Source organism: Alosa sapidissima, chromosome 15 (assembly GCF_018492685.1).
Source record: "Alosa sapidissima isolate fAloSap1 chromosome 15, fAloSap1.pri, whole genome shotgun sequence".
In the NCBI taxonomy this organism is placed as follows: Eukaryota; Metazoa; Chordata; class Actinopteri; order Clupeiformes; family Clupeidae; genus Alosa; species Alosa sapidissima.
The window spans coordinates 22,776,638-22,802,030 of NC_055971.1; the positions used below are offsets into that span (position 1 = coordinate 22,776,638).

The 25,393-nt window shown below is 45.1% G+C and overlaps 1 protein-coding gene across 2 annotated transcripts; it reads left to right on the forward strand.

Annotated features, from left to right (window-relative positions):
* The first annotated feature begins 697 nt into the window (after window positions 1–697).
* slc43a2a (solute carrier family 43 member 2a) lies at window positions 698–24,714 on the forward strand. Of its 2 annotated transcripts, XM_042063623.1 has the most exons (15): window positions 698–861; window positions 2,716–2,940; window positions 7,380–7,632; window positions 7,831–7,886; window positions 8,004–8,080; window positions 13,796–13,888; window positions 13,975–14,108; window positions 14,627–14,832; window positions 17,698–17,841; window positions 18,659–18,676; window positions 19,132–19,258; window positions 19,540–19,672; window positions 20,072–20,145; window positions 20,291–20,414; window positions 20,785–24,714. In XM_042063623.1, exons 2-15 carry the CDS (start codon window positions 2,787–2,789, stop codon window positions 21,040–21,042), a joined length of 1,851 nt encoding a protein of 616 aa, XP_041919557.1. In that variant the 5' UTR covers window positions 698–861; window positions 2,716–2,786; the 3' UTR covers window positions 21,043–24,714. The 2 variants fall into 2 exon arrangements, with proteins under 2 accessions (XP_041919557.1, XP_041919558.1); XM_042063624.1 differs by lacking the exon at window positions 18,659–18,676 and having other exon boundaries at window positions 701–861.
* The last annotated feature ends 679 nt before the right edge of the window (window positions 24,715–25,393 follow it).

Genomic DNA, 25,393 nt, shown 5'->3' on the forward strand with positions numbered 1-25,393 from the left:
TTGGCTGAGCGCTCACCATAATGTCTATGAGTCATAATCTACATTCGTGCGCAAATTTGGTTTTTGGACTAAATAATGTAATTGCGCGTTACTTTTTAGCGGTTTATTTAATTTAAAGATATAATGCTTTCACATCTTGAGTAGTCTATGAATTATGCAGTTTGTCAATAATACACAATTTAGTTTACAGGGGGAAAGACTTAATAAACAAGATCTGGTGGTTCGTTGGCTGATTTCTTTTGTTCCAGCAATACGCAGCTTCATCCAAATTACGCACCAAAAATAAGTCTCTCACTTTCTTACTTAGAGTCATTGAACCGATAGATAGTCTGTTGCAGACACACACTAAAGTCAAATGAACAGGCAAACAAGTGGATTGTTTTGAAAATACTGCAACACTGACTTCATTTCCTCTTTACACGGTCTGAGAACACGGTACACTACTTCGACACGGTACACTATCTTGGAAACATTTGGCGATTCATAGTCTGTCTCACTAAACAACTTATTTATTTTAGGAAACCAAACAGATTGCAAAACCCATGTGTCTGTTGTGTGTGTAGGAAGCATAAACAGGCAAACATGATGGGTAATAATATATTTAATTATTAGTCTTCTCTGATTGGTTCAAATCCGTCTCTAGCTCAGCAGTCGACCAATGGCGGCGTTGGCTTGTTTGTGTAGCGAACAGTGAAAATATAAATCCAGGAATCTGAGATGAACGAATGAACTGAAGTATAGAAACCAAAGACAGTGTTAGTTGATGTATATCTGTATGATTTATTAAGTTGCACCAGCTCTCCATCTTCACCTTCAACGAGAGGGATATCAACGGTTTGGTGAGGGATCCCTGTCAAGCAGGTATGAGCCGCTCTCTGCTTACAAGGATGCTCTGGTGTGAAACTTGGCTACAGTATAACAGACACTGCTGTGTCATGTAGCATAGTGCTCAGTATTTGAAATACCATACTAATATGGAGTACAATTGTAATGGTCAATTATACCATTATACCATTTTACCATTCTGTTTTCCATTCTGTGGTCAATGTCATGACAAAGATTGTATTGATTGTATGTTGCATTACCTCTTGTAATGAATGGTAACAATATTTCTCACCAAAAGAAGTTATTACAGACTAACTCACTACATGTCTCAGGATTTCTGATTGATCGATTGGATTTCTAAATCTGTGCTTTGGGCTATCAGATGATGTACAGTTGTCGTCATCGAGATGTTTTCATTGTCTCCTGCAACTTCTATTAGCATACTAATAGCCGGGTTCTGTAAACTATCCATAGACGGATGCAAATATAGCATATTTTGAGCTGGAGTGGACTCATACGTGGGTTCCTTGTATTGACATTCTTTGTGTCCATCTCAACCTATTTCGTGTTGATGTTAATGACTAAAGGTTCATTTAAATAAAGTACGAATGTGTTCACACTAAATTAATCGGAAGGTAAGCCCATGCGTAAACATAGTGCTGAATGCATAGGACCTGAACAATAGGTTTCGCTGTCATTAGGTTCCTAATATTGTGTGATTACCACTGTATCCTTACAATGTGATATTGCAAATACTAATCATTAAGTGCAATCTCTACGGAGAAATGAGGTGCATGTTATTGATAATGCAGCCCGCTGTTGTGAACGGTTCATAACAGACACTTCAGAGAAAATGGTATACCCGCGAGCGCAAAGCCTTAGGAGCATCGTAAACAGGAGCCAGGGTCAACCCGAAAACAAGGAAGTGTAATGTTGACATTGTGTCCTTCGAATGTTTTTGCCAGCAGTGATGATATTCATGGAAAAGCAGTGAGTCCAGACACGGAACAGCTGAGCTTAATGTGCATGTGAATGGAGATGGGGGGTGGGGAGTGGGTTACAGGCGCAGGGGCTGATGATTCATGTCCAGTTCAGACCAGTTTTTAGAGCTCTCGCAGGACAAAATAGCTTTGTCTTACAACGTCTATTCAATATAACCATGTTTCTCTGAACATCTTTGCTGCAGTACAGCTTACTAATCTGTGGCTATAAGGATTAAATGGTTAATTGCCGCACTCAAATAAATGTCATCGAAATCGTAATGGAAACAGTTGAAAACAACAATTTTGACCAGAAGTTATTGCGTTTTTAAAATATATCTACCGTATATGACATTGTCTAAGTTAGTACTGCTTACCGTGATGCTATTGTGTACTCTGAGCATCACCAGTGAAGAATGATAACGGGGCTGCCACTGAATCTCGCGCCGTACTGGTTCGAACCGGCTAGATCCTGGCCTCACGTGGAGTCTCTCTCTGTCCCTGCATTACCAGCTGCAAATGGGGGAGGAGTTTGTAATCTTGCACCAATCAGCAACCGCAAGGGTGGGGTTAGGCGCACCAATGGGTGGGGTATAGAGGTTTCCACACGCGCGGAGGATATCTGGGCTGTTTCTTGTTTGTGCAATGTTTTTCATCTTAGCAGAAGTGAACAAAGGGGGACCCCCAAAACAACCAAATAAGCCAGAAAGACAGTTTCTCGAGAAAAAGACTCGCAGTCGGTTGGATGCAGGGTCTGACTATTATTCAGCCCTGTGATCCTGCATTAGACACAACATGTTTGTTATGATAAACAACTGTATTAAATACTGTAATACATGTCTTAAAAAGACTAACACAATGTCTTAGCCCAACATTAAGATGCTTAAGATTATCGTGCTCTATATTTCAGGCTTGACTTTCTTTGCTGACCAACGCTCCCTCCACCTATTGCACACATCTGCCCCCCTTGAGTGCGTAAAGATGGCTCCGTCACTGCGCACAGCTGTTTCCAGGCGCTGGTGGATGGCCGTAACAGCGGTGATCGAGAACCTGCTTTTCTCTGCTGTGCTGCTAGGATGGGGTTCCCTGCTGATCATGCTCAAGTCTGAAGGCTTCTACTCATACCTCTGTTCTGGTAAGATGTGATGGACAGCAGCAAGCACATGAAAACATCACCGTGATTATTAAGTTCTTTGGACAAATACACAATCTAAATGTATTTTTAAAGTGTAGCAAGGAGGAATCTCCGTCACCTACCCAGCATATCATTTATGTAAATGTATAATTGAATAATACATGATGTGACTTCACAAAGCAATCTGTTAGTTACTTCAGCTGAAGGCTTTGTTTGAATACACTAACACAATTAGGTCAAAAATGGCATAGGAATGTGGCACCCTACAGGTACTTTGACAAAGATCTTAATTCATTCTAATTGCACCATCCCACCTGCAACGCTACCCTATTTTGCATTGAAGGGCACCCTTGCTCTTTCACCTACTTGGAGTCATAATAGCATCTAAAGTAAATCACTGATTAATTGATGCTTGAATAAAGGTGACATAATGCTCCTAGTCACCTGCCAAACCACCATGAGCCAACTTTTGTTTAGAAGTCAGTAAAAATATATATCAAAAGTCTATCAAAAGTCAATATTATACACTGCAAGTTCACTGCCTAAGCACCAATCCATCACAAACAGGGAACATATTAGAGTATTACACAAGTGTTTACCTTTGTGGTTGATCAGATTACCAGAATTTTCTCAATTGCAGATTGGTTTTTATATAAATCTACCCCCAATGTGTCAGGCAGTCAACAGAGTCTAGAGGAAAAACAATGTGATAGTGATCAGCTTGCCGAAAGTCCCTAATTCTGCCCAACGACACTGCAGACTTTGGCAGCATTTTTACACACTAATTCTAAGAGACAAAACAAGTAAATACTGTTGTTTATTTTGATTCTGTGCAAACTTTGCTAATCCCAAAATGAGTTTTTTACATTCTAAGAACTGACCGATTAGTAGATTAGTGTAAAAAACACATCAAACGCTTTTCAATTTCCCATCCTCACAATACCCTAGTGTCTCTTGTCAGTCTCGATGCATGTATGTGGGTCAAATGATAATTTACTAGTCTAGTGCTATCAAAAGCTACCTTTGATCAGTTGAAATTTTCTCTTATCATCTTCTTTAGAATCTATGTTCTTTTGTTGTTGCTCAAAGAGATTGTACCTGGAAACCATCAGTGGTTTCAAACCAAGTGTAAAATTGCTCTCGTGCCAAATAAGAGCTGACATGGATGCATGCTTTTTGCCTGTGCTTCTCTTTTTTTTACCACAGAGTCCTTTTGTTGGTCTAATCCCATTTAAGAGACCTTTATAATGGGTAATGCATCAGGACACTATCAGAATCAACCCTGTTGGTTACTGGGTTCACACTGTTTCCTTTTTGACCATTTCACTTTGACACCCTGTCTGCAAGAAAGAAAATGCTTTTTGTTTTGTTCTGTTATTTTTTTTTTTGCTACATGGCTGCAGATAGTGTCAAGTCACTGCAAAGTGTTTTTTAATCGGTCAGATCTGTTGACAAGGGTTTGAGGTTTCACAGTCCTCTGTGGTAGAGCGAGGCTGGCTTCTCTGCCAAGCCGTCTCTGTCCTCTGCTGAGTGCTTCGTCCATTCACAGGAATGGAGTCAGCAGATATCCTTTTGAGGCACCTCTAGGACCAGTTAAACAAGAAGTACCCCCCCCCCCCCCCCCCCCCAGCCCTCGCTCCATCAATCATGTGTCCGGTGGGGGTGATGGGGGATATGTGTGTCTCTGAGGCGACACAGACAGGGTGTGGACGGACAACGCTGTCTTGTGTCTTGTCACAGCGCGCTGGTGAGCTTGTTCGGACCAGAGAGTTTTCATTCCTCACCAGGCTGCTGCCCCGCAAGTTGTGGTCAACGTGCACGTGTGAAGTGTGAGGGGCACATTCTAACCTGCTTTTGTTTTTCCTCGTCTGCCCTCAGTGCTATTTATCAGATAAACAATTTGACAAACACGGCCCACCAAGAGTTTGCAATGGAGTGACACATTTTCAGCAAAACATTCCAAGCTTTAGCCAGAGATTTTTTATATATAGTGGTGGTGGTCAGAATACTTTATCAGCAGTGACCACACATATTTCTTAGTCATTCCGCATAATGCAACCACAAACCTATGATACAACGCCCTTCTTTCCGAACATGACACACTCTCACGATCACCTCTGTTCCTTCTGTAATGAACCAGGGGGGCTGTTGTCAGCACATAGCTGGAGTGACTGAGTTGGTCTTCCACACATTAGGCTTCTCAGGAAGCTGAGAATTTGCCATGAGTGCTATTTCAAACGACCGGCTAACTCTCTCCATCCTGTGCCCTACATCCAGTCTACACCCCCCCACCCCACCCCCACCCACTACTTTCTAGAGTCCTAAAAGTTGACTACCCCCCCCCCCCCCCCCCTTCCCACATATACACACAAATACTCCAGGAGATGACCCTAATTCTTGCTGCTCCTTCTACATGAGATAATGGTGCTATTGATTAAGGTCCCTGTGTGACAATGGGTTGCTTTGTTCAACACTTAAACATAAACTCATCTGTCGCTGTAATACAGCATTGCACTGCGACTTAAAAAATCAATAGCAAGAATAAAACAAATCTTTTCAATACATGATTAAAAATCGTTCCTTTTCAAGCCAAAGCCTCAGTATTAGTCATTATAAATAATCAAGACCATGTTCACCTATTGACTAGTTCTGCCAATCTAGAAGTTTAAAAATGTTGCTAGAAACAGTTATAAATAGCAGCTCTACTTCTAGGCAAGGTGTTGAATAATTGTGCTGTGTCCATGATGACTGTGTGTGTCAGTGAGCTGAGGGGCATAGCTTAAACAGATAAGAGAGTATGACCCTGCAGGTACTCAAGGCGTCTTCCTTATTGACTCAGCACAGCTCAATAAGTCCTTAATACCCAGCCAGGCCCACACTGCCCAGCTGCTGTTTGCAGTCTAGTAACCCATTGCTAGGTCACCACTCAGGTCCCATGTCGCTCCTGTTACATCTCGGAGAAGTCTCGGCAAACACAACCACTGTTGAACAAGTTCTGCTGGTCTTGCTGTTGTTTGTCATCTTCTTTGAAAAGCACACAGAGACATTGGGTCCTTTTTTTGTGTGTCAGTTTTGTCCTCACCGCCTACACACATAGACGCTCAAAACAAGTCACAAATATTCGAATGCAATCTCCAATGCCACAGCGCAGTATCATCAGGATGCAACTAAAAATAGCCTGGTAGAAGAACAGTTAGACCACTCGGAGGGAGTGAAATGTAGCCATCTGCAAAGTCTGGCTCTACAGGGCAGCTTTGGAAGAGCAGCAGGATATCAGATCGCAAATAAGACGTCATTATGAAAGCCCCATAAAATTATGGCGGGAGGCGAAGCCATGGCCTAGCCTCTGCAGGAACAGGCAGCCCAGTGGCCTAAGAGCACTAAAGGGCTGGTCACACCAGGAATGATAACTATAAAGATAATTGTAACTATGACGATAAAAGTGTCCACACTAAACCACCAATAAGGAAAGTCTCCCCTGCTGTTGAATGTAGTGTCTACAAGTTGATGGATTCTGATTGGCTGTTAGCTTTTTATTGTTCTCAAAATCACTCTGAAAGTGGTCCCCAGCAATATACTGTAGTTCTTCATGCTGTTATCGGTATAGTTTATATGTGGACGTTGTCAATCATATTAGCTAGAGTGATACTTTTTTGAAGTTATCATTATAATTATTGTTCCTGGCGTGGACGGCTCTTAACACGTTACCCATCTGTTTAAGTAAGTAGAAGTATATATACTTTTTTGATCCCGTGAGGGAAATTTGGTCTCTGCATTTAACCCAATCGGTGAATTAGTGAAACACAAACAGCACACAGTGAGGTGAAGCACACACTAATCCCGGCGCAGTGAGCTGCCTGCTACAACGGCGGCGCTCGGGGAGCAGTGAGGGGTTAGGTGCCTTGCTCAAGGGCACTTCAGCCGCAGCCCACTGGTCGGGGCTCGAACCGGCAACCCTCCGGTTGCAAGTCCAGAGTGCTAACCGGTGGGCCACGGCTATTTTTATTTGCTGCTGTTTCTGTGTGTGACCTTTCGCTCCAGTCACCCCCCCCCCCCGGGAACATTACTCTGTGGCAGCAACAGGGTCACAATTTCACATATGCCCACACCATACCCCTAGGCTGGTAATCCAACTGGGTAACCTCAGGAGTCAAAGCAAGCCACATATCATACCAGGTCATGTATATCTGGCATGAAATGTAAAGCCAAATGCAGGCTTTACTAGGAAGAAGTAAACGATGATCCATTTATTCATTAATTTAAAGTGCTCTACAGAAAAAGTGAATATTCATTAACAATGAAAATGTGATTCAAATCTTTATTCAAAGCAAACTCGGCCATTTGAACAGAATCTAGAATACGGTCTGAAGTTGTTGATTTTAGTGATGGCAGACACACAGCACATCTCAGGTGTTCTCTTATCCTCCTGGATCCGACAGGGAACAGCTCAGACAGTCAGCTCAATCAGTCCTCGTCGGCCATCAATCAGTCCTCAGACGACCAGGGCATGGACGCTGCAGAGAAAGCTGAGGAGGAACCCCTGAAGCTTCGAGGGTGGCCAGTGTGCAAGGACCAGGATGAGATGCTGAACCTGGCCTTCACCGTGGGCTCCTTCCTGCTGAGTGCCATCACTCTGCCCCTGGGCATCGTCATGGACAAATACGGCCCACGCAAACTGCGCCTGCTGGGCAGGTGAGGCAACCCTGTGACCCTCCACCAATAGTGATGTGTATATGCTCTAAGTTCAATCCAAAGCCAGAACTAATTCATGGATTTTGTGATAGATATTTTTTGTGCTTCTGCTAGAATTTAATGGCAATAGATAGTACCATGTTTACGTAAATGATGAATCAAAAACCCAGCGTAATTCATTTCATTTTGTGTTTTCAGTACCTGTTTTGCCTTTTCTTGTATCCTGATTGCCTATGGAGCGAGTGATCCAAACAGTACGTACCGCTCTCTCCACTCTCTTGTGTTCTAAGATTTGGTCCGTTTGGGCCATCTCTGTTTGGGCCATCTCTGTTCGCTCTCTGTGTCGAGGTAACCTGTCTGTCTTTCCCCAGATCTGTCCGTTCTCATCTTTTTCGCTCTGGCACTGAATGGCTTCGGAGGGATGTGCATGACCTTCACCTCCCTGACAGTAAGTGACTGGGGATGTGATGAACCACTCCTCTGCACCACTCACTCACTCACACACACACACACACACACACACACACACACACACACACACACACACACACACACACACACACAGCCTCTTTAGAAGGGAAGTGAAGAAATCCCCAGCTAGTGTATACGTGTGTGTGGTGTGTGTGGTGTGTGTGTGCACGTGTATGTGCGCGTCTGTGTGTGTGTGTGTGTGTGTGTGTGTGTATGTGTGATCATCTCTTCATCTGTATGCACACAAGTGTGTGTCGTGGAGTGAGCCCACTCACTCACAGGGTGTGTCTTGAGTAGCCCACGTGCCTCAGTGCACTGGAGATGCATTATTCAGCATAGCCGCTTTTCTTCACGGGAACCCAAAAAAAGACCCCTCGTCATCATTTATTCATCCTCAAAATAGACCAGGGCTTCGCTGTGCACCAGACAGGCAGCCAATATTGTGCAATGTCAGATTAAACCTGGTCATTCTTTTTAATGAGACTTTGAGTCATCACTGAGTTGGCTGAATAGACTGACTGACCAGATATTTTACATTTGCAGTACTTGCGTTTTACATTATCCTTTTCATGCATGCATCTATGACTGCATGGCCAGATTTTAAACTAGCCAGTGCTAAACTAGCATTTTGGTTCTAGCTGTCTGTCACACACTACACTGTTCATACACACCCCTATGAGAGTTCACTAGTCAATGTTATTTGGAACCCACTAGGCAGACTAGCCCCCACTCCAAATGCTTCTCAGAACAGGACGTAAGCTCAGTTGACGTAAACAGGAAGTCAGTGTTGTTGATAGCTGTGCTTCTGCTGCTGCTGCTGCTGCTGCTGCTGCTGCTGCAACCCTGGCCACAGTGTTGTTGTTTTTTTTTGAGTGACGTACTGTCTTTTTTGTGCCTGACAAAAAACAACGAAGTAGAGCAAACGAACAGGTTCCCTTACCCTAACCCTGACGCCAAGGCAAATGGGTTTGTTTTTGTGCTCTTTTGCAATGGTACTCCCATGACACATACCTCAGCCTGTTTGAGCTCTCTCCCAGAGTTCAGTTTCAGCACGTGCGAGACTGTTTGTAGGGGCGAGCACACGCTCATACATGTGTATCTCTCTCTGTGTGTGTGTGAGTGTGTATGCGTGCGCTCGCTCCAGGGAACAGAATGATTTGTTATTGCAGCTGCTCTGTTCCAGTAACCTCTCCACGGCAACCCTGCACTGCAAGCACTCCTTCGAAAAACTGTGTATTTTACACATGCTGATCAGTGGGTTCATATTTACGTGTGCTCCTCTCTTTGTGTCTGTGCGTCCCTATCACTGACAGCCTTTTGAAAATGGCCTCTCTGTCTTTTCTATAGAACGTAGCAAAAGCCTGTGCATCGTGCACAGTATTAAAATGGCCGCCTCTGTTAAGTTAAACAAGTGTGATAGATATCTTGGCTTGAGAGCGATCTCGACAATAGAGAGGCCTTTATCCGCACATCTCTCATTTCCCTGGTCTCGGCGCTGTGCTTGTGCCCCCTCCTCCCTTTTCCTCTTCCTCTTGTTTCCTCCGTCATCTCTCGCTCCACTCTTTCCCCTCGCGCTCCCTTTCCAAATTTGGCTCGTCTGGTTTCCGCACCTTTCCCGGTACCAGGCTGGAGCTCTCCGGTTCTCTCCCTCTCTGTGTGTGCCCACTCAGCAGTGCACCCTCCCAGAAAGCCGTAAACAAGTGTGGGAGTGCCGGGCCCAGGGACAGGGGGAGAGAGTGACTCCCACGAAACGGAGCGATCAGAGAACACTTCAGGCTGTTCTTTTTTTTTAACCCACTCTTCAGTAACCTGACACAGCTGTTTGTTACTGATCCCTCTGCTGTTGTTGCCTGAGGGTGTGTGTGTGTGTGTGTGTGTGTGTGTGTGTGTGTGTGTGTGTGTGGGTGTGTGTGTGTGTGTGTGTGTGTGTGTGTGTGTGTGCATGTGTGCGTGCGCGCGCGTGCGTGCGTGTGTGTGTGTGTGTGTGCCCTTTATGCCCACCCCCAATCATGCCAGCAAGCCAGTCACCACCACCCACTCCTAAATTTCTCTTCCTTGGCCACAGGCTTCCGACTCAGCTGGTTAGCCGTAAACAAAGCACGCAAATAAACACACACGCTCTTGTAATGACTCTACTGTGTATGATATATTTCTGGACACTGTGTCCCACTAATCAGTCCACTGCACTGGTAATCCGCTCCAGCACTCTACAGCCCATAAAGCCCTATCCCTGGGTTCAATCCCTTCTTCCTCAACTGTGACAAATGCTCCATATAGCTGCCATTAGCCAAGCCCTGTCACAGCGGTTATTCCATGTGATTTCCTAGGAACAGTCCATGAAAGGTAAATTTAGAAGAGAGGATGAGTGCCACTCTGGATGAGGGGGTGGGGGGGGGGGGGGGGGGGGGGGGGTCAGGGCAATAGGAGTACATGAAATATGGCTTTAACCTAGATGATGAATGAAAATGACTGTGCCGTTGTGGACCAGAAACTAGGTGCTGACCACATCAACAGCACTTAAATAGAAGTACTGACCTGATACTGCAACTAAAGGTCATGAAACGGACCACCATGACAGTCAGGAGCACATGATGTTGTCGGTGAGAGGAAGGAGAACTAGGGCAAGCAGGACCTATACTTTGTGTTGACTTCAGTTCTGTGCTCCAGTGATCATTCTCCATGGTCAATGCTAGGGGCCTGCTGGGAAACTGGAGATAAGCGAGGGTCAGTGTGGAATTAGTCTCAGTTCCACTTTCGCTGAACTGTTGACTCATGGAAAGGCTTGAGGTCTTTTAGGTCGGGTGCTGGCCAGTGTGGACCGGTTCTCCACAGCTGAGCACATCTTTCTCACTTCCCTTTCTCTCCCCCTCTCTGCTCCTTTCATCCCCTCGCCGGTGCAGTTCTGCCTGTGCTGCACACTTGTTGTCTGTGGCTGGTGGTGGGAGTGTTGGGAACGTTTCAGTTTCCACAGCAGCCCTGGCCCATAAAAAAAAAACAGCAGCCCTGGCCCAAATAAAAAATAAAAAAAACAGGCAAAACATGTGAGGTTTTCTAAATTCTCTCAATTAGTGAAGGAATGTTTTCATGGAGGAGTAGAACACAAAGTGAGAGTGTCAAATGTTTGTGTCTCTTCTGGGAACATCTCCTCCTGTATTATCACATTCAGGCTCAACTACACACCATTTGTGTGCACTACAAAGGCCATTACAAAGGCCATTCCATGTATATGGGATTAAAAAGCTATGGAGGGGAGACAACATGTAAAGGAACCTTGCGAAGGCTCATGAAATACAGAATGGAAAATGAGAGCTACCAAGGTTTCCTAATCTGCCCTTCAGCAAATTTCCACTTTTTCCACCCTAGAATGAAAAAATTCATAATTGCATCACAAGTGCTAGTGCTCAAATACTCTCTCATAGTATGTACAGTCGGCCTCCATGACATGAGTTATATGAGTTGAGTTTATGAGTTTAAAACCAGCCACTGATATTGTTGACACTTTCGTTTAACCACATATCCTCACTCTGTCTTGTTCTCTGAACAATTGAATCTGATCTATGCATATATGTATATATATATATATATATATAACATATAACATACCCCTATCACAGCACGTCGCTGACAGCATGTCCAAAGCTACAGACTCAGTGTTAGCTCAGCGTAAGCTCAGTGTTAGCTCAGCGTAAGCTCAGTGAGAGCTCAACACTGAGTCAGGGCTCCGCTCTGCTCAAGACAAACTGATTGCGTGAGGTCAGCGAGGAATGCAAAAAGGTAAAAAGGACACAGCCGGGCAATCATTTACCCGTCACCATCGCAGCACACTGCCCGTAGTCTTGCCTGACAGCAGCGAACACATGGGGCCCTTTCACAGCCGGGGGGCCCACAGGTAAAGGTTTGACCTTGCCGAATGCGAACCCTGTGTGCCTAGGTTAGCGCAGAGCCACAGACAGCTCAAGCCAGACACAGACCCCCAGAGCCTGTCTGACCTAGATTGAGCGGGAAGAGAAAAGAGGAACAGCAGCATCACTCGGACCTCTCACGCAAGGGTAAAAACGCCACCATCCAGACATTCTGTCTGCTGACCAAAGCTATAGATTGGTGCCATCAGCAGCAGCAGCCATATAACCTGTGGAGGGGATGGACCAGGGTGTCCTTCCTTAGTCCACTCACCTGTGTTTAGCTCACATTGATTACACACAGAGGACAAATGGGCTCTTTGTCTGAGAAGCCTTGGAGCTCAATTCCACAGTTCCCATCTGAACATCTTATCTGTTCTTCTTTTAAAACGTTGCGCATACACACTACTAGACGACTGTAATTACACCCGTCTCAATCAAAAGGCTTTCGTATCCCATTTTGTGTGTGGTGAACAGAGTGAGAAATCTGTTAGGCAGAAAAGTAGGTGAGCGCAGGCGTTGTTGTTCCTGTGTTGACTGCTCTCTGAGAGTCGTCTCACCCCGCCCGTCTCACCTTCGCGTGACTGTCAGTCGCTTTGGAAAGAGAAGTGGGGACTGAGATACAGAAATCTGCCTCGGAGGCAAAAACCGTCGCAGCCTGTTTTTCGCCGTGTTCCATCTCAGTGCTGTGTCAAGCCTGTTGACGCACCACTCAGTGGTCTCTCATGACCAGGGCAGACGTTTCGCAAACACCAAAAAAAAGCAAAAACCAGTTCTTCCACTCTCTCTCTCTGTTCCGTCTCTTGCCTTGTGGTTTCCCCCCTCATCAGCATCTCTCTTCCTCCACATGCTGAAGTCAGTTTACTCACACACACACACACACACACACACACACACACACACACACACACACACACACACACACACACACACACACACACACACGATTGTCACATGAGGGCTTTTCTTCTCCTCACCACACCCCGAGGCTGCTGTGAGACTGTTAGTGTAACTGTCATCCCAGAGTTTTTACGGGCCCACCCTGGCTAACCTTTACTCCAATTAGAAGTGGTAAATGGTGACTGCTGGGGCCAGGAGAAGGAGTTCATTCCTGCTTTTAACTAGCAGAGACCATGCTGAGAATGGAGGGGGATGCTGGGGAAGGCATTGGGGAAGCATTGTTTTGGGGAAATTCTTGGAAACAGTGGGAATTCTTGGAGGAGTGGTATTGCAATACAGGTCACAATGACAAGCCCAGTTGAGTCTGATATGTTTGTGATAGAGATAGCTGCTGAAGTTGTATTAGGTTATGTCCTTCCTCTTTTTTCTTTGTTTCAAACATTGTCGCTCTCTCCCCCTACCCCCCCTTCCTCTCTCACTTTCTCTGTCTCTCTATCACCTTTTCTCACTCTCACTTTGCTTGCAGCCTTTTGTATTAGGTGTTTACATGTCGAGGCAGGGAACAGTCTGTGCTCAGGGTTTTGAGATAAAGCAGAAAGGTTGTTATGCAAGCTGTCCTCTCCACCACAGTCTGCTGTAAATGTTGATGTCAGGCTATTAATCACCAAAGAGGGGCTCCACCCACCATGTTGTTGACCTCCAAGTTAACACTTTGGAGGACACTTGAATCTCAGAATTGTTTAACTGTCACTGTCACGCCGTTGCTAAATGAGTTTGCCTGTCAGCGTTTGGGGAGTGGGGGGAAATGTGTATACACTTAAGCAGCAGACCTGTTTGAATGTGACCACATGAAATCTCTCTCTCTGTCTGCCCATCTCTTTGCCTCCCTCTAGCTGCCGAACATGTTTGGTGACCTCCGATCGACATTCATCTCTCTCATGATCGGCTCCTACGCCTCCTCGGCCGTCACCTTCCCCGGAATTATGGTGCGCTTCCCTTTTCCTGAGCTAATGCTAAAAGTCTCACACGTGACACCGTAGAAACATTAACACGATTGGCTGTCCTTCCACAGGTGATTTATGATTTGGGCGTGGCCCTCATCACCATCCTCTTGGTGTGGGCTGGTTGCGCTGGCCTGGTCTTCATCAACTGCTTCTTCAACTGGCCCCTTGAACCTTTCCCTGGTCCAGAGGATATGGACTACACGTAAGAGTACAACACGCACACAAACCCACAAACCCTGTTTCAAATACCATTCCCACATCATTGTCAGTGAAACAGTGGTTTATGATAAATGAAGTCGGAAATGAAGAATAAAGCATTCTTTCACAGAATAGATAAAGAATACTAAGGTATGAGCTACCCCAGGCGCGTAACTGAAGCGTTCCGTTCACAACGCGTAAAATCCATTTTAGATGAATGGTCTATTTTTTTCGATCGTACGCCCCACTGTCTCGTCTGGTGTAGCTACTTCCATTGATTATAATGGAAGCTAATTGTTGCAGCAGACGCAACGCGAACGGAACGCTTCAGTTACGCGCCTGGTGTAGCTCAGCCCTAAGAAAGGCTATGTAGTCCAATAGAAGACTTGCAGCATTCCTAAAGGCTTAGTTAATCTGCAAACATGTCAGGGTACCCCGTCCACAGTGTAAATAAGTTAAGAGAAAACATGTCCCTGTCCTCCCACTTATCTGTCTTTGCCTCTTGCGCTACTTCTTCCTCAGTGTGAAGATCAAGTTCAGCTGGCTGGGCTTCGACCACAAGATCACCGGAAAGCAGTTCTACAGGCAGGTGACCACTGTGGGCCGTCGCCTCAGCGTGGGGAACTCCCTGAAGCACCACCACTCAGAGAAGCTGGCCACTCAGGAGGGCAACAAGCTCTGTCTCTCCACCGTAGACCTTGAGGTCCAGTGCAAGGCTGAGGATGAAAGTAAGAATCAGCTCATTCCCTGCTCCTTGTCAATATAGCCATAACACCATAGCAGTTTCAAGAAAAAGGAGTATAATAAGTATATATAAGTTTATATAAGTATAAAATTGAACCAAATAGAACATCTTTCATAAGAAAGATACACTGGTTGTGTTTACAGAACAAGTAAAATATGCTAAACAAAATAAGCCATACGGTTAACAGGAATTATTGTACTAATTATTACTAATAATTATTGTACAGAGGACAAGGTTCTCTCATTTTATTTACTATTCACTCTTTGTTTGTCTAATGTACTCATTGATCTAAAGGAAGTCATGGAAACATAGACATCACAGAGTTTGTTTACAGTTGTGTCACAGTCTCTGTGACTCCAGGTGTTTTTGTTGGTCGTCTGCCATTTCCCAGCTGTTTGACCGACCTTGGCTGTCTGTGGTTTGTTATCAGTTCTCTGCACAATACTGAGATGTGTTTTTGTTTGTTTGTTTGTTTGTTGTTTAAAAAACACACACACACACACACACACACACACACACACACACACACACACACACACACACACACACATCCACTCATTTCTAATGTAAGCACAAAGGAGTAGGTTTTCCTAGTCTAAATTATTTATACTCTTAATTCATGTAAAAACACCATTTAGTGACGAGATCATGCAGTTGCAAGCCATCATGTTTGAGTTCTTTGTGGTAAGGATCTGAGAGGCAGCCATCACACGCCTCCTTCTCTGTAGATTTATGAGACACCAGGACATGGACACAAATTATCATCAATCTTGTCTCTTAAATGAACAGTGCCAAAACCTCAAAGACCATCCAAAATGGATAGACTGTCCATAAATCCATTTTGTTTTTCTTTAAGAGTAATACAACTGTTGGTGAATTGAAGGCATAGAGGCAGGGGTCTGTTGAGGTCTTTTGAGAAGGTTCCACTCCACAAAAACAAAAGATTTACTCTTAAACTGTTGCATGTTTCCATGGTAGCAAGGCCCTCAATCTCTGCCTAAGTGACTTGGCAAACGGCAGCCTTATAAACACGCCATTCAAAGACAGTGGGGCACGAGCCAAACCTTCTGCCAGCAACCTGTCTCACTGCGAAGTGACACACAAAGACTGCCTACTCAGTACCCAACGACAAGCATGGGCCAAAATACCAAACAGATGAAAATAGATAAAACAAAAACTGGAATGTAAATATTTGCTGCGCTTATCAAAATCCCACTGAGCGGGGATGCCAACTGTGAACCCATGGCCTGGCCAGCAGGGAGGCTGTGTTTGGGGTTAATGGCCATGGATTTGTGTTGGTGTGGGAGAGTAGAGTGGGGGGTCTCCCCAGTAATGAACAAGGGTATGGGGTCACCGAGGCTGCAGTGAGCTGTGTGATGCATGCATAGGATCTCTATGCACTTTGGCATCACTAACCCAGATATGTACCATACGATTAGCCACAAGTCGCCGGAGCCCCGGCATCAAAATAAAAGTGGCCTCTTCACCTCCCCTGGTTGGCAGCGGGAGGGTCTCTGACTCCCAGCGGGGTCCCTTGTTGAGCCTTCTCAGACCAAACGGACCGTGCAATCGATTCAGACCGCTTTCCTAGAAGCCTTCAAATGTGGCAGTGTGCTTGGAGCCAAGGTTGGCGGGGCACTGAGACCACGGTGGAGGTGGTGGTGGTGGTGGTGGTGTTGTTGGTGGTGGAGGGGTTGTTGCTGACTCCGGCCAGGCTGAGGGGTGCGATGGGTAATGATGTGGAGGGCCAGCCGCTTGTTTAATAACACAGCTGGAGCTGCTGCACATTTGTGTAATAGAGGGTAATGGTGGTGATGGTGGTAGATAGAGGTGGGGTGGTGAGGGTGTTGTTGTGGAGTTTCTTGCATTCCTCTTGTTGCAGCCCCTCCCAGCTGGTTCAGCAGTACATTACAGCAGTCAGCCAGTACAGTACAGTGTCTTTTCCATTACACCACCATTCTAGTGCCTCTTCTGATATAGTCTCAGTACTGAATGTGGTCAGTGGAAACTGCCAGTATGTCATATCCTACAAACATGTACAAGCATTATGAGTACAGCCGAAACTGCCTTTATGTCATTTCCATGTGAATGAATGAAGCACTTGTGTATTAAGGGAAGTGGGGAGAGAGGGAGTGAGAGAGAGAGAGGGAGTGAGAGAGAGAGAGAGAGAGAGAGAGAGAGGGGGGGGGGGAGACAGAGAGAGCGAAAGAGGAAGAATGGGGGTCTTGAGTTCAGGAGGATTACTGGAATGCTGGGTAATAAAAAGGCCAGTGCAGCTGCGACGCGACCATAAAGAGTTTTTTCCACCGTACGCTGGACCGCCACCTGAGTCCGTTTACAGCATCAGGCAGGGTGGATTATTAACCGGCTCAACTCCCAATCCCGGTGCTCACCGTAGTGCCCCCAGGACGTTGTCTTGCCATCCCAGGGCCCAGGGAATAATTTTCCGTGCGAACACGCTCTCTTTGATCAAACAACACTTCTGACATCCACCCAACCTGTAGGATATGGGCCACTCAGGATGGTGTGGTACTTTTCCACGACAGACACCTACAGCTGCTAAAAAGTCCTCCACGTATCACAAACAAGCAACTCAATAAAATAATACATTAACCATAACTCTTTACATTCCAAAAGGAATTCAAATAGAACTTCTTGGTGGATTTGATATGCCATTACTTTGAACTTGAATCAACCATATATATAGCTTTTGTTTCACTCTGTGAAGGTGTATTCATGCTTCTTCTAATGGTGTTTAAAGTAGACTGTAGACCTCCTAACCCCTCTCTGTTCTCTCTGCCTCTCTGTGTGTGTGTGTGTGCGCGTGTGTGTGTGTGTGTTTCTACAGCTCAGTCGTTCATGCGCAGCATCTTCAGCCCCATCTTCATGCTCAGCCTGATCACCATGTGTGTCACTCAGCTGCGCCTCATCTTCTACATGGGGGCCATGAACAGCATCCTTGAGACGCTTGCAGATGGCAACCTCAACACAGGTATGTGCCTATGGTTGTGTGTGTGTGTGTGTGTTAGTTTGTTTGGAGGGACCATTTGGATGTTTATATTATGTATTGGACGAATGTGTGGATGTCTCTCTGTGTTTCAGTGCATGTCTGACAATCGGTCAGTTGAACCAAATCAGTTGATCAGTGAAAGTGTGTTCATATAAGAAAGTGTGTTTACCTCCCCCGACCCCACTCAGCCTGCCAAACCCTTCTCTCTCTCTCTCTCTCTCTCTCTCTCTCTCTCTCTCTCTCTCTCTCTCTCTCTCTCTCTCTCTCTCATTCCATCTATCCCCCTCTCATTCCATCTATCCCCCTCCTCCTTGCTGATTGTGTGTATATGTTTGCGCTGCTAGGACTGGTGTTAGTCTGAGTGAGTGAGTGGGACAGCCCTGGATCAATACGGCGATAGCATTAACAAATGTGGTTCAGAAAGTGCTGTTGGTGGCGGTGGCCTTAGTGCTGGGGTGACTGCCGCACTACAGATTAAGGCTAAATCTCTCTGCAGCCTCTTTAACAGCCCTCTGCTTGTCCCTATATGTTTTTCCCCCCCTCTCTGCTGACTGTGCAGTAGCGCTTTATCTGATCGGTGCGTTTTGGTCCACGATGTAAAGCTAAATGTGATGAGATTATTGGAAAGGGAAGAGCCCGGCCCTGCGGTGTAACGCTTGCTGCGGATGCGTGTTATTAATGCACTCTGCTTCTGTCTCCTCTGTGTCTCCCCCTCCTTCTGTTTGCTCTCTCCTCTCTCTCTCTCTTCTCCTCTTTTCTCCTCTCCTCTATCATGCTGGCTTTCTAACTGCCTGCGCAGTGCAAAGGATGGAAGTCGGTAAGGCTTGGGAACTGGGGGCGGGCTGGGGATGATGTGCATGTTTTGAACAACTCCCGGTCCATTACACACACTCTCCTTCATTTGACATTGGCTGACACATTTATTTATTTAAGAGACACACTCATGTAAAATGGCTTCTGCTATAGAGAGAGTATAGATCAGCTAGAGCTTTGTTTATTTACTAGGAAATTACATTTACTGACTGTAAATGTGGCATTTTCAGTACCTTGCACTAGCCATTGAACTACAGAGACACACTGATTCATTCTGACATGAGGAAGCATGGCTGCACTTTCCACCTGGACAAAGTCATCATTTCCTCCATCCCTTAGTCACAACCCAGAGGTCATTTGTAGATGAACTCACCCACAGTGAAGTCTAATCTCTCCCTCTCTCTCTCTTTCTCTCTCTCCCTTTCCCTCTCTCTCTCTCTCTCTCTCTCTCTATTACAGTGAGTGTGTACACCTCTATCTTTGGCGTGCTGCAGCTCCTCTGTCTCCTCACTGCGCCGGTGATCGGTTACATCATGGACTGGAAGATGAAGGAGTGTGACGACGGGGAGGAGAAGGGCGGCAGCAAGTGGGTTTTTACATAATGAATCCCCCTGCCCCAATCTGCACCCCTTTTGTTACACACACACACACACACACACACACACACACACACACACACACACACACACACACACACACCACACCACATCACTAACGTGGGGTGCTGGGGGGTTGAGGGATTGTTGATGACTCACCCCTCTTGGAATTCAGCAAATGCACCATGTAACCCATCTCTCTCTCTCTCTCTCTCTCTCTCTCTCTCTCTCTCTCTCTCTCTCTCTCTCTATTTGTCCTTATTTCTCCCAGGGACCCTACTCAGCCTAAGCGGCGCGATCGGCAGATCCAGAAGATCACCAACGCCACACGCGCCTTCATCTTCACCAACTTGCTGCTTGTCTGCTTCGGCTTCGTGTGCCTGATCCCCAACCTTCCCCTTCAGGTGACTCACCTGTCCGTCTGGTTGGGTTGGGTTGGGTTGGGTTGGGTGGGGAGGTTCCAGGGAGCCACACGCTCTGGTGCATGTGTTGCACTCGATGCACTCCAAACACCCAAGGGGGCGGGCGGGCGGTTTGGCTGGAGAGAGACTACTCTGCTGCAGAGCACTCACATGTTACTGCAGCTCTTGCAATGTGAAGTACAGTACTGCTCCCTTGTGGCCATGTGGTGTTTCTGCGTGCAACCAGCAGCACCTTGCCTGAGTTCACCTCCAGCTCTCTCCTTAGCAATTTATTAATGACATTGGCGCTCTTTCCAAAAATACATCAGACAGTATCTGCAGTGGGAATGGTGTGACTGGATGTTTTTAAATTAAATTGTTTGTGTTGGTTTTGTTCTTCAGATCCTGTCGTTCGTTTTGCACACAATTGTAAGGGGTTTCATCCACTCTGCTGTTGGTGGTCTGTATGCTGCTGTGTAAGTATTTTAAAGGGATAGCAGAGTTTTTTGAGGAATCCCTGTCTATCCTCGCTTGAATGTTATTGAACATAATGGTTCATTCTAATGTTGTCGCTTCCTGGCATCTTTTTCACTCCTCCACTCTCTGCTTCTCTCTTTCCAGCTACCCGTCCTCTCAGTTTGGCAGTCTGACAGGCATGCAGTCTCTCATCAGCGCTCTGTTTGCCCTGCTTCAGCAGCCTCTGTTCATGGCCATGATGGGTCCATTAGAAGGAGACCCACTCTGGGTGAGACTGCAACACACACACACACACACATACTGTACATGTGCACACACACACACTTGCATTCATACCCATACAAAGAATAATACACAGACTGTGCAACACATGTGCATAGATTGTCTTAAAGGTGTAGGTTTTTGAAAATTCTAACATAAGATTCCATTCCGCAACAATTGAAGGTTCTAAAATTCTATGTTGAATTCCAGATATTCTTTAGAACGTTAATTTCCCAACACTCCTTTTAGGGTTAACAATCTCTTTTTCCAGTGACACATTCCATGTAGGACATGTTCCTTCTCATTTTTTTCCTAGTTTGTTGTCTGTCTCTGTTTATGGACCTTTCTGGAATGTCCTTTGTGTTTGTTCCCCACAGGTGAACGTGGGCCTGCTGGTGGTGAGCATGCTGGGATTCTGCCTGCCCCTCTACCTCCTGTGCTTCAGCCGCCAGCTCCGCCGCGAGAAGAAGGAGCGCGAGGAAGACCCGAAGATCTACGTGAATATCAGCAAAAGCAACAGTGGCCTTCATGGAACCAATGGCGTCACTAGCACCAATGGCACCAATGGCATCACTGGCACCAATGGCATCAATGAACTGGGCAGCCCAGGGGATAACCAAGATGTCTTTGTCTAAAGTCTGATATGGAGAGATGTGGTGAGAGAGGGTGAGAGGGTGAGGCAAAGAAAAGAAGGACAAATGGGTGAAAGAGAGAAAGTAGAGAGCTTGAGGCCTTGTGTATGATTACTTACCCAGGTCCTCAGGCCAAGTTGTCCTTCCCCCTTTTACTCTCAGATGGACCCTGACATTCCTGCACACTCAAACACACATTCACAGAAGTACCACTCAAATACCACTAAAACCACAGTATGTCAGGAACACAGTAGTGTTGCCCTTTGAGATCTTACTCTCGAGTCCACATCTCTTGTCAAGAGACACGCGCACATACACATTGATTACATACTCCGAAGAGAAGACTGATGTACACAACTTTCACTGTGAAACACGACACAAGCGATAACACATGGCGACACTAAACCACGTCTGCACAAGCCCCTCGCCCATCTCACATTTAGCCACTGAGCCCTCAGCACCATTGATCTTGCCATCACCACAAGGGCCGACAGTCTTGGAGGCCACAAGTGAACTCACACGAGACTTAAGGTCACAGAGCAAGGGCAGATGACCGTCTCAACAACAGACCTTGACCCCCCAACCCTTGCTGCTTGTGTGTTGTTGTGACCCCTGCTACTTGCCCTGCCACATGCCATGTCAGTTTGGGCTGCCCGTCGAGACCGAGTTAGTCACTGAGTGTCTTCGAATGCTGAGTGTCAAGAAGCCTGAACACCGATGATCAGAAGTGCTTCAGATGACCTGGACTTTGAAACCAGTCTTCACCCTGAGGTGTTACAGTGATTTTCTGAAATCACTACGGTAATGTTGATACTTTGCCAAAAATGTGTCTTTGGCCAAAAAATGTCTCCTTTGGAACAGTTCTCGTCAACATCCACTGGGTTACCTGGCTTTGATCAATGTTTAGTAGAGGTTCTTTAGCAGAGAAGAAACTAGATCAGAGAACAAAGAAAGTGGCATTGTAGTCTGGTCAGAAGGTTCTCCAGCGTTTACACACTTCACATAATGGGTGTTTTAAACTAGCATGTTTTGAGCTTCTTGGCAGGTTTTTTTTGCTGCACCATTTGCCTCAGAGTGTTCTTGCTCCTTTTCTTTTAAATATAAAAAAGCAATGACTCGCAGAGGTGCAGTTTTGGAATGTTCTGTATTCAAGAAGTGATAAAGACCTTACAAACTATTCTTTTGCCTCCCAGTACCACCCCAGGGATCTGGGAAGACTTAACTGTCCGCATTTGGTGTCATGGCAGAGGCAGAACTGAGGCAGATGCTTTTGATGATTTGGGGTGGGGGGAGGGGGGTGTCGAACGTGGACCTGATCATACAGTAGTGTCATTGTGGATATTTTACAGGGACTTAAAATTCTGTGTTTACTTTTCCCCAAAGCTTTTATCACAAAGCATGGCATAGAGTGAACTTCTCACCAGCAATAATGTACCACGACACAACCTGCACAGTTAACAGACGAGTACCAATCATTAGAGCATTTCTCCCAGCTACTCAATCATGCCATACTACTGTCTTTGCTGTTGCCTAGGGTTACTGTTATGTTAACGTTTCTCTGGAGATTCTTTGTGTATGTATTCTACACCAGATACTGTATCTGTCTGGGAATCTGGTATTATACAGTAATAATTTTATCAAAGGTATTTTACCTGCAATATGATCCAGTTCAAGTTTTCTTCTGTCTTACAACAATGTGTATTATTTGGAAAGATAAAACAGAAGAAGCAGTTACATAGTTCAGATTTTTTAAACAAGAGATATGCTGATAAGGATGAACCATCGTTGCCACTTATCCATGACCTGCATTATACTATCTGGGTAAAGTGGAGGTTATGGAGGATTTGATGTAGCAATAAGTGTTTCTGTGAGCCACCTGGGAATAGTTTACAGTGCTCTTTTCCACTTACACTGTTTTGCAACCTCAAGTGCATACACACAAGCATGCCTGCTCTCAGTTGGTAAAGTCCTTAGGAGTTACACGGAATGGGCATGTTTCTGTCTATGTTTACAGAACAAGATAGAGATTTTCTCTTCACAGTGTCAGCCTTAATGGTGCTTCTTAGTAATTACAGAACTATGGACACACTTTTTTATGGTGGTCAGGTTGTAAACCTTTTTAGATCAGTCTTCAGTACATTTTCATATTGAGAGCCACATTTCACATTTCAGGCAAAAAAGTACTTGAAAAACTTGAATAATATTTTAACTATCAAAAAAGGGAGCTGAAGAGATGCTTGAATATCTGTGCCTAATTCTTGATGCACACTCTTGTAACTGTGAGGTTAAAACACAGTGTATTGGGAGCACAAAAGGGTTGCCCTTGGAAATCCTTGGGGGCAACTCGAATTTCTCCAAACTTGACTCACAAGGATTTTGCTCAGCAGTCACTCACAGAAACACTTCCAAAGACAGCCGTCTGTAGAGGGGTACCGACACACATTTTGGGAATAGGATTATGGCAAAGGTTGTTCCCCCAGTAGACCATATTCCCTGCATTCATTTTAACCTTGTTATCCCAGCTGAGTCCCACTTTGATGCATAGATCCCCTAGCAGACCTGTTTCTCTGGACCTAACTCATACCCTGTACACAGTGCAGAGGGTACTATGATCACCCTGTCCAGTGAGTGAATAAAAGAGAGAAGAGAATGGCACATACGCACTTTAATATCTCATCAAGTTGTGTCCAATTTGTCCCGTGATGAATGTTATTGGTTAAGGCACAGTCAGAAGCCTCCAGGTTAAAAGTGAAATATAGAAAAAGTATGGTCTGTGCCCCCAACGTGTCTTTGGTCAGGGATGCAAGCTGTTTGTTATTTTTGTATTAATAGAGAAATGCTTGCACTCTACATCAACACCCCCTCCTCCTTTTATTGTTCTCTTACATCAGTTCATCCATGTCCAGGTCACTGACCCTTGTTGTAATTGACAGCAAACATGGAGGTAGCATTCCCCTTTCACATTTTTGCTGTCATTCTCTCTCTCTCTCTCTCTTTCTCAGTCACGCGCACACATACACTGTACACAGAGAAACAGGTCAATGGTACCCCAAACCCGTAATCTTTATACCCTTTTCGGATGAATATCTTTTGACAATAATGGACAATTTGGGCTGTGTAGACTATAGTGTGCATGTGTCCCAGAAGGACAGCTTTAAATAGCTTGAACATGCTTAGAAATTGCAGGTGGAAGAAAATAATGATGCAGTACTGTACTCCGGCGCTATGAATGTGGGTTTATGGTTTTCATTCCCTCAGAATGGGAGATTCAGCACTTTTTCACTGCCATACCTTAAATGGTCATCCTCTTTTTAAATCAACCATGTGTTTCGTTGTAAATGTAACACATTAACTAGCCCCTGTTTTAAACATTACAGTGTCCTGGTATGAAAGGAAAAGGCTATTGACATGGTGAGTAATTATGGGGATAGTAACCAGATTCTTGATGTCATGAGTCATCATCTTGAACTCCAATGTTTTACCTGACTTTTGTATGTACCATGTGCATTTTGTTTATTTTGACATCTTTTTTAGGCTTTCTTTTTGATGTGTCAAAACATGTTATGTCTTTATATGATATCAGTCATCCTATATTAAAGTAGCTGTTGTTGACATTTTGAGTAATTGTTGAAACAAAAATCAATTATATGTAAAATAAACCAAAAGTAATTTGTACAAATGTATGTCTTCATTTTTAATAAGGCCTTCTCTCACTCACAATAGCTCTTTGACACGTAGCCTAGCCCAGTGGTTTTCAAAGTGGGGGCCGGGGCTGCAAATTGGTGCCATCAGGGGGCCTCAGCAACTTGGAAGGAAAAATAAAAACAACAAATAAATACATTTGAAAAATTTTAAATATAGCTGCTACCTATTACTATGAGGGTTGTTATACAATGCCATTATAATAATTTTCCATGATAATGACAGGGAATAATAGTAGAGTGATAGCTCTATATAGCAGAAAGCCCCAAATGCAATTTTTACACATTGTATGCTCCATCGCAAAGTGCTTGTGGCTAAAATAATTATTAGGATAAGCTTAATGTATTTTTACATTTGCCATAGTAGGCCTATTGTCTATGGGTTTAATAACACATCAAGGGGGTCCTTGAACGGGGCCTTGTCGTGGAAAAGTTTGGGAATACCTGGCCTACCCTATCAATAATCCAAAGGCTTGCATCAGATATAGGCCTAGCCATGGTTTTATCAGTAGGCCTAGTCTAGTAGCCTAGACATCAGGCCCTCCGGAATCCTTTAAAACAAGTTGCTAAAAGGCTTTTTTTTTTAGGAATTTTGTAAGGTGCGACTAGACGAACCCTGCACTGTCAATGACAGGTTTGTGTCCGCATACTAC

Bases quoted from the DNA above. Each gene is read 5' to 3' on its own strand.
- slc43a2a (XM_042063623.1), top strand. From the start codon at position 2,787: ATGGCTCCGTCACTGCGCACAGCTGTTTCCAGGCGCTGGTGGATGGCC. The intron at 2,941-7,379 runs GTAAGATGTGAT...TGGATCCGACAG, and splicing joins CTACTCATACCTCTGTTCTG to GGAACAGCTCAGACAGTCAG. The intron at 20,146-20,290 runs GTAAGTATTTTA...CTCTCTTTCCAG, and splicing joins GGTGGTCTGTATGCTGCTGT to CTACCCGTCCTCTCAGTTTG.